General features: G+C 46.2%; 1 protein-coding gene across 1 annotated transcript in view; it reads right to left on the reverse strand.

Moving 5' to 3' along the window:
• Positions 1–1,812: 1,812 nt before the first annotated feature.
• Positions 1,813–8,586, reverse strand: part of LOC120823921 (sodium/potassium-transporting ATPase subunit alpha-1) — a 15,386-nt gene continuing 8,612 nt past the window's right edge. Inside the window, exons 9-23 of the mRNA XM_040184396.2 lie at positions 8,260–8,528; positions 7,874–8,182; positions 6,663–6,797; positions 6,074–6,269; positions 5,804–5,979; positions 5,535–5,671; positions 5,211–5,361; positions 4,259–4,427; positions 4,004–4,158; positions 3,648–3,771; positions 2,993–3,138; positions 2,786–2,916; positions 2,552–2,653; positions 2,361–2,452; positions 1,813–2,157 (exon numbers count right to left, since the gene is read on the reverse strand). Coding sequence (XP_040040330.2) covers positions 2,129–2,157; positions 2,361–2,452; positions 2,552–2,653; positions 2,786–2,916; positions 2,993–3,138; positions 3,648–3,771; positions 4,004–4,158; positions 4,259–4,427; positions 5,211–5,361; positions 5,535–5,671; positions 5,804–5,979; positions 6,074–6,269; positions 6,663–6,797; positions 7,874–8,182; positions 8,260–8,528 — 2,321 coding nt within the window. The 3' untranslated portion in view covers positions 1,813–2,128. The remainder of the gene's footprint in view (positions 2,158–2,360; positions 2,453–2,551; positions 2,654–2,785; positions 2,917–2,992; positions 3,139–3,647; positions 3,772–4,003; positions 4,159–4,258; positions 4,428–5,210; positions 5,362–5,534; positions 5,672–5,803; positions 5,980–6,073; positions 6,270–6,662; positions 6,798–7,873; positions 8,183–8,259; positions 8,529–8,586) is intronic.

Below are 8,586 nucleotides of genomic sequence, written 5' to 3' on the forward strand. Positions count from 1 at the left end.
CTGTCACACACAGGTGTGCTATCAACTAAGTTAACCGTTAATTAATGAGCCCACATTGGGCCAATGGTGGAACGTGACTAACCGTTAGCTTTAGGTACAATTACTACGTTAATGTAACGTTACATACGTTATATGTGTAATAACGTAACACCTTTGCTTCGTATAAAACTCTTGAGAGGGTAATTTTACACAACGTTACCTAAAGTTAGTTATATTTTACTGACTGTCACATGCCGTAAACTAAGTTAATATATTCTCAAAGGAATTTAGTGTGAATGTTTTATTACTTTTACTTCATAAATACGTGTAATGCTTCCATAATCAGGTTGAAATAACGTCAACGTTACATTTATTAAATAAGGTTACCAACCAGGCGGAGGATATCAATGGAAGTCAATGTTAACGTCACCGGTCAACGGTTACCACACAATTAACGTTATAGTTTACAGCCCTCTTAAAACACCGATGAACTCACCTGTTTCCGCCTCCATTACTTTCTCTCTTTTCATTTTGGTGCCTCTTTGCATCTTTAAAAGGTTTTGTTCAGAGTTTGTCGAGCGCTAACGTCGGTTAGCATTAGCGTTAGCATCCCCGCGAGCACCTTCCGTTGAAAGGCGAACGTTTTTTCAAAGTCTGTTATATAGAAGTTATATATAACTAGACTTTTCGCCTTTCAACCAACTGTCAACGTCTTTTAAACGTCTTTACCGGGGAAACACGCTCGCTGGGACAACGTTGAGTGCTCTGGACTGAAGAGGGAGAAGAAATCTGAAGTTAACTGCGGCCTTCAAACATGTGTAGGATATTAGAAACAAACTGACGACCCGCTTCATAAATTGATAAAATGCATTTAGTGTACACCAGAATACAGCTATGACTCTGAAACTGTGCAATCAATTAAGTAATGACAATATTGTAAAACCACTGTAATTTTGAAACTGTAATCAAATATCAATGTACAGTTATGATTGTATTTAATGTAATCAACTGGAATGCATGCATGTAATATTTGCACAACAACTGGTATTGACTGAGAGGCATTCGAAATCCGAGTTACATTGAACTCACCAGAAGACCACTCCCAGAGGTGTGGACACGAACTTTCACACCTTTACGGATCTGTATAAAAAAATGTAGACGCCATTGTTCTCGGTTCGCTGGTGGAAGGCACTGGGTGGTCAATGGATTACCCTGGGGCACAGCGGCTCCTCATCGGAGATGTCCTTTTTACCACAACACCCTTTCTTTTATTAAATACATTTGATTTTAACCTTTCGATCTGCAATTCCCTTTTGTCCGTCCGGTGTTTCTTCATTTTAAACACAACACATGACTGAAAGATAAAGCCTCTCCAGTTCTCCTCTGCCTAAATCAGATTCTCTATTTCTAAACCCACAGAACACAGATGTGAACTAACGAGATTCAGGTTGAATCTTCCTTCTGTATCTAAAACACATCAAAAGGTATCTGGTTTTTGCTCCGGTGTGCGTGCGCGCTCATCCATCAGAGACCACGAACACGTAACCCGTTTTAAGGCCTCCAGCTGCACACATAATGGATACAAAAGGTTTAGAACCACTACATCCTCTTTTTCTAGGGGCAAAGCGTCTGGATGTTATTTATCATCAGGTATCAAGGCAAACTTTCAGATTTAAGTGTTTCTCTAATTATACAAAAAACGTTTAGAATACTAAACTGAAAGTATATGTTCAAGTTTTAGGTTTACACACATTTGTACAGAGGATTTTGTCCATAATCTTGAATGTAGTGGATTTGTGGACTCACACACACAATAAATGAGCACAGGAAACATTTGTGGGACCTGACTCAAGCGCATTTTTATTGACGGTTTATAACTTTTAAAAACATGTATAAAATTGGTCCTGTTTCAGAAACAAGGCACACAGTCATAATCGATGTTTATGTCATTATTAGCATTTTCATTAACCAACGTCAGCACGTACCATCTCAGTATTTCTCTAATAGTAGTATCAAGCATTCCCTAATATAAAAACACGTTCCAATTTTTTTGTCACAGAGGTTAAAATTTTATTCCGAGCAGCAAGACAATATTCATGCAAAGACGGGAGTGGAGGAGAAGACGCAAGCTGACCGGACCGACGGGTCTTTAATAGTAGGTCTCCCGCTCCACCCAACCTGGACGCGCAGGGAGAGAAAACAAACAAACACCGGATTCAGAGGCAACTTCTTGGATTATCTTTATAATCTGAAAGCATGAAAACAGACTGCCTAATGAGAGAGAATAATTAAAAGAGGAAAAAACAGAGAGACACAAGCCGTACAGTGAGAGAGAAGTAGGAAAACACAGAAGATAATAAAAGCATGGACTCTGGACTCACCTCCCGGGCTGCGTCTGAGGATCAGCTTACGGATTTCATCGTAGATAAAGATGAGCAGGGAGTAAGGGAAGGCGCAGAACCACCAGCTGGGCCTGGAAACACACACGAGAGATGAGTCACGTGATCTTAAGTCAACTGGATGTGCGCATTGCTTCCTGGCGGATTGGGTGAGATTTTTTTTCTTTACTCACTTGAGCGGGTACATTCTGAGGGCCACGTCCATGCCTGGGCAGTAAGAGAGGAAGGCGGCCAGGGCGGTCTCCTCAAACAGCCCAAAGATCAGAATCTTGTTCCTGACACACAAAAGGGGGAACCATTAGGACCCGTTAGACACAAACAAAGGCATCCGAGCGAGGAATCAAATCTACCCTCCCCAGCTAGGGGTCGGGAGAGGACCCCGGGGTGCCGGCTGTTCCTGTACTCACTTCATGCCCTGCTGGAAGACAGAGTTCCTCCTGGTCTTGCAGATGATGAGGTCGGCCCACTGGACGACGACGATGCTGGCGAAGAAGGCCGTGTGGCAGGTGAACTCCACGATCTTCCTCTGCTCGTAGGTCTGACGGGGGAACGCGCGCACGTCACAAACACTTTCAACCAGCTGACGGGCAGATTATGACTCAAAGTTTACTGACCCACTGCTGCCCGTAGCTGTCCTCCAGGTCGTTAACGTATTTATTGTCCCAGTTCACTCGGATGCCCAGCAGGGTGGCGGGCAGGAAGCCGTTTTCAGCCAAGATCACAAAGTAGGTGAAGAAGCCTGCCAGCGCCTGGATCATTCCTGGGGGGGATTATGTTTTCATTAGTGTCAAGGCAGTAAATGTGTATTTGGGATCCAGGGATCAATAAGATCTTATGGGGAAAATCCAACAAAATGAGAAAGTGAATGTCTTGCATATGAATTAAATAAATACATGACTGAGTTGTCTTGTGAGGAATTACAGGCATAGTCAAAATGAAGATGATGAAATGTTGAGGACCCCCTTAGGAATGTCCTTTTTTCAACTAATTAACTAAATGAACAAAGCACCAATAATACTTTGTAAACGGGTAAAAGCAAACCTTTTCCTGGCTTCATTACCAAAGAGGGGAAAATCCAGAGACACAGCTCCTCTGTCATCCCTCACACACACACACACACACACACACACACACACACACACAGCACACACTCTCCAGCTCTCCGTCAGCAGCAGCCTATATATGGTGCATGCCTCTACCGGTTATCTTGGACCACCCAGATGATGAGCTCCAGAATCTCCCAAAGAGACGTGGGGAGCGTCTGCTTACCGATCTGCCCGTAGGCGATGCTGATGAGCCTCTCGTTCACCAGCTTGTCTGTTTTGGGGTTTCTGGGCTGTCGCTTCATGATGTCGCTCTCGGCCGCTTCGTAAGCCAGGGAGATGGCGGGGACCTGGGAGACGTGACATAAACGTGAAATCCCTGACAAACAAATAACCGCACGCCCTCGCGTCGTTGCGCTCGTGTCAACATGCTCAACTTTTCTGCTTACAATGAAACTACAACAGATGAAACGGACATTTACGAACCGAATAACCATTGCTACATCGTTGCGTTGTCACTATAGTCGGGAATAGAGTACTATGATATCACAACATTTTATGAGCACACAAGGGCATCTTCACCATGTCGGTTCCCAGGTCAATGCAGAGGATGGTGACGGTTCCCAGGGGCAGGGGGATGTTGGCGATGATGAAGAGGAGGAAGGGGGTGATCTCGGGGATGTTACTGGTCAGAGTGTAGGCGATGGACTTCTTCAAGTTGTCAAAGATCAGACGGCCTGATGAGAAGAGGAACATTTCAAGCCTCCAGCCAAATAGAGACAATAGGAATCCAGTGACAACGTCACCATTTCTCCTTTGACGAAGGGAATCCGTTACCTTCTTCCACCCCAGTCACGATGGAGGCAAAGTTGTCGTCCAGCAGGATCATGTCGGCGGCCTGCTTGGAGACGTCGGATCCAGCGATGCCCATAGCGACACCGATGTCGGCCTTCTTCAGAGCGGGAGAGTCGTTCACGCCGTCGCCCGTCACGGCCACAATGGCTCCCTGCGGAGACGGAGGAGAGGCGCCTTGAGGAGAAGATTTGCGTTTGTGTGTGGAAGTTACTTAGGCTTTTGTTCCCCACCACAGAGAATTATTCTGTTTTAAACAAAGGTTTTGGGGAAATTCTGCTTCATCCGGCTGTACAGACGAGATGTGATGAAAGTGAGAAAACAGACAAAGGTGGAATAAGTCGAGAATCAGAGCCGGTGTTGTGGTGAACATATAAAGAGAATCTGTGGCTGCGCTGCATGCTGATTGCACTGAAACAGAAGCGGAGCTCTGCTCTGGATGCCACGTAACGTGGTTAAAATATTCTAAATACAGCCAACAGGACCTCTGCAATGTGTCTCGGTTACTGAGGAGGTCAATTTAAGCCAATGGCTTCGTACCAGGAAATGTCAATAACAAGTCATCATTGATTCCCTCCAGTCTCCGCAGAGAATGCGCGACTCGCTTGGGCTTTTTAAAATATTAAGACCAAGAGATTAAACTGACATTTTATCAGAATAATATTACATTGATTTTGATAGTTTTCATAGTGTTGTAGTGTTGATGCAATATTAATGCGAGGTCACAGCTCGACAGATGCCACCCTTGATTATTACGCTAACTTAAGTCATCAGACCAGAGCATTACTCATGAATAAGCACTGCGGATAGGGATATCAAATATGCACTCACGAATCTGCACAATACGGCGTAGGCTCATGCTGTGTGTTCCAGTTTGGCGAGCCCTGCAGCGGCTCGTAAGAGTGGGGAAACACGCCCTCCTCGGTTTAGTTTCTACCTGTCTCTGGCAGCCTTCCACGATGATCAGCTTCTGCTGTGGGGAGGTTCTGGCGAAAACAATCTCTGTGTGGTACTTGAGGATGTCGTCGAGCTGCTCAGGCGCCAGATCCTTCAGGTCCCCGCCGTGGACGACGCAGGCCTTGGCATCTCTGGAGGGAACACGGAGCCATTCGGTTACTCAAGCTTGGCCGCGCTGGATTCATGGCGCGAAACAACTGGGGCCCACAACAGGATCCAGGGGTGCTCCGGGAGCAGTTGTCATTTGTGTTTCCATGGTAACTGGAACAAAAGGCACCCCGGGGCTGTTCAGCGTGGCCAGTACCTTGGGTTGACTTCGTTGATTGGGATGTTGAGACGGGCCGCGATGTCTTCAACGGTCTCGTTGCCTTCGGAGATGATGCCCACGCCTTTAGCAATGGCCTTGGCTGTGATTGGATGATCACCCGTTACCATGATAACCTACGACAAGGGAACAGCCATCAAGCCCATGGATTGAACTCAAGCAACTTTACAGAACAATTCCATGTGATTGAATCGGTTTGATGTCCACTCTGTATTAATCAGTCATTTCCATTTCATTCTGGGCTCCACCTTGATTCCGGCGCTCCTGCATTTGCCGACGGCATCGGGCACGGCGGCACGAGGGGGGTCGATCATGGACATGAGGCCGATGAAGCAAAGGTTCTCAGTGGGGAAGTTCACCTCCTCCGTGTCGAAAGCAAAGCCGTCTGGGAACTGGTCGTCGGGGAGGCTAAAGTGGCAGAAACCTGACGGAGACGAGAAGAAAAAACATTGGCCAATGAAGTGATTTTTATTGAAATTCATTCATTCATCTCCATCCCAGCTGCCGTCCATTCTTACCCAGCACTCGCTCTCCCAGACCCCCCAGTTCCAGGTAGGCATTCTGGAAAGCGTCTTTCAGCTCGTCGTCCAGAGGCTGCTCTTTGCCGTGCAACAGGATGGAGGAGCAGCGGTCCAGAATCCTCTCTGGGGCGCCTTTCATCACCAGCAGGTGGTTGGACCCCGTTTCAGGTGTGCCATCCTTATGAATGGAAAGCTAGAGGCACAAAACGGGGGGAAAAGCAAAGACGAGAAAATGAAAATGAATGACGGAAAACTCAAGTAAGACACAAACTGTGTGTGGATTTCATTGTCCTCTGAGGCTTTCTTAAGATCTTATTGGGGAATGAGCAGACAGATTATCCAAGGAAAGTCCCTTTTCAACATTTAGCAAAAAATCTTGTTACTAAAAGATGTTAAAAAAGCTTTCCTGCAAAGGACTCACGGTCAAGGACAGACTAATCTGAGATTTAACACATTTCAAAGCCCATTCCCAAGCGATCAAAATAATGTAGAGGAAAACGATGTCTGAAAACAACAGGACAAACCCTTGGTTTCCATATATTAAACAATGATGCAATCAGCCGCAATGTAGCTCCTTGTTCAATACCTGGTACTTGTTGGTGGAGTTGAACGGGATCTCTGAAATTTTGGGGTTTTTGTTTCTCATCTCCTGCACTGATCCACAGCACAGCTCGATACATTTCAGCAGAGCCGACTCTGAGGCGTCGCCAGCCACGTCTCTCTGGGTGGGATGGACAACAGAGACCATTAACCTCGACAAACATTAACTTTACTTCTTCAATGCTTTGCCTCGAGAGGACATGATCGAGAGACAAATTAATCCAAATCCTTTTTAAAGGTGTATTGCATTCCTGGTACCATCTGCAGAGAGGCAAGTTAACGGCGAAGTGTAACCACGGGAACAAAAACAATGCGCACAGGGATTGACTGGTAATTAGAGCCATGAGGCCAACCAGAGAGTTACAGGTGATTAACACACACACACGCACGCGGTGGAAACCAGAGACCGGGCTCCAAGAACGGTCTGGGAGCTAAGAGACGTCCGTACATCTGTGTGTGTGTGTGTGTTTACTCAAGGGAGAGGGATAAGCTGGAAAACAAGCCGGTTCGGCTGAGAGGAAAACGTGAAATAAAGCCAAATATTAAAATCTAGAGTTATTTCTGGAATATCCTTTCAGGGAAACTTTTCAGGCCCTGAAAAGAGGTTTTTATTTTTTTATTTGCAGTTTAAATGTTTTAATTGTGCACAAGTATTGTTGCAGAAGTGATGTGTATCTGCAGACTATGTGTGAGCTTTTTTTAGACATTTAAAGCTACAAAAACTGGACCTATGCCGTCTCTAATGTTTGTTTAAGGTACTTACTTGGTCCCACTTGTAATAATGCACGACCCCGTGAATTTGTAGGAATATTTTAAAATACAGTGCAGTCTTCTGTCCCTGATCAGTTCTGAACAAAAAATCATTTTTTATAGTGGGACAGCCAATTCAGAAGATGTAATAAAGAAGAAACCCTTTGGTTTACAGTCGTTTTAGAACTTCAATTAAAAAAAATGAGTCAGCAGTACAAGTTTTTAAATCCTTCCCACATAATGAGCCTACAAACTAAAGACCTGGAACAACAGAAAAAAGCTTGTTGTTGTGGATGAACAAAGGATGAACTCTGCTTCATTTGTATAATAATTTGAAAATCTGAATGTGATAAAAAGGGCCGTTCATTTGAAAGAATCCTTAGTATTTAGCTTCATCTATTCAAGTAAACAGACGCAGAAACGCGATAGCGGGGCACAGAAACCCACCTTCAGGATGGGCAGGTTGGACTGCTCTGCCAGGAAGACGGCGCGGTTACACAGCCCGGCGACTCGGGCTAGGGCCGCCCAGGTGGCAGAGCTCTTGTCGAAGGAAGTCCCGCTCTGGTTCTCCGTGGTGTCGGCCTCGTGGATCTGGTTGTCGAACCACATGTGGGCCACGGTCATCCTGTTCTGGGTCAGGGTGCCGGTCTTGTCGGAGCAGATGGTGGAGGTGGAGCCCAGGGTCTCCACAGCTTCCAAGTTCTTCACCAGGCAGTTCTTCTTGGCCATGCGCTTGGCGGTCAGGGTCAGACACACCTGGAGACAGAATCAAGTGTCTCAAGTCTTTGAATGTACTGAAGATGACACTCGGGGACAAACGGGGGAGAACTCACGGTGACGGTGGCCAGGAGACCTTCTGGCACGTTGGCCACGATGATGCCGATGAGGAAGATGACGGCCTCCAGCCAGCTGTACCCGAGGATGAGCGAGAGGACGAAGAAGGAAACACCCAGGAAGACGGCCACGCCTGTGATGATGTGGATGAAGTGCTCGATCTCAATTGAGATGGGGGTGCGTCCAACTTCGAGGCCAGAGGCTAGCGTGGCGATGCGACCCATCACGGTACGGTCGCCGGTGCTGATCACGACGCCGCGGGCGGTTCCTGTGGTCGGGAAGACTCAATTTCAGAAATCTTTTTCCACAGCAAACATCTGTGATTC

Source organism: Gasterosteus aculeatus, chromosome 1 (genome assembly GCF_964276395.1).
Source record: "Gasterosteus aculeatus chromosome 1, fGasAcu3.hap1.1, whole genome shotgun sequence".
In the NCBI taxonomy this organism is placed as follows: Eukaryota; Metazoa; Chordata; class Actinopteri; order Perciformes; family Gasterosteidae; genus Gasterosteus; species Gasterosteus aculeatus.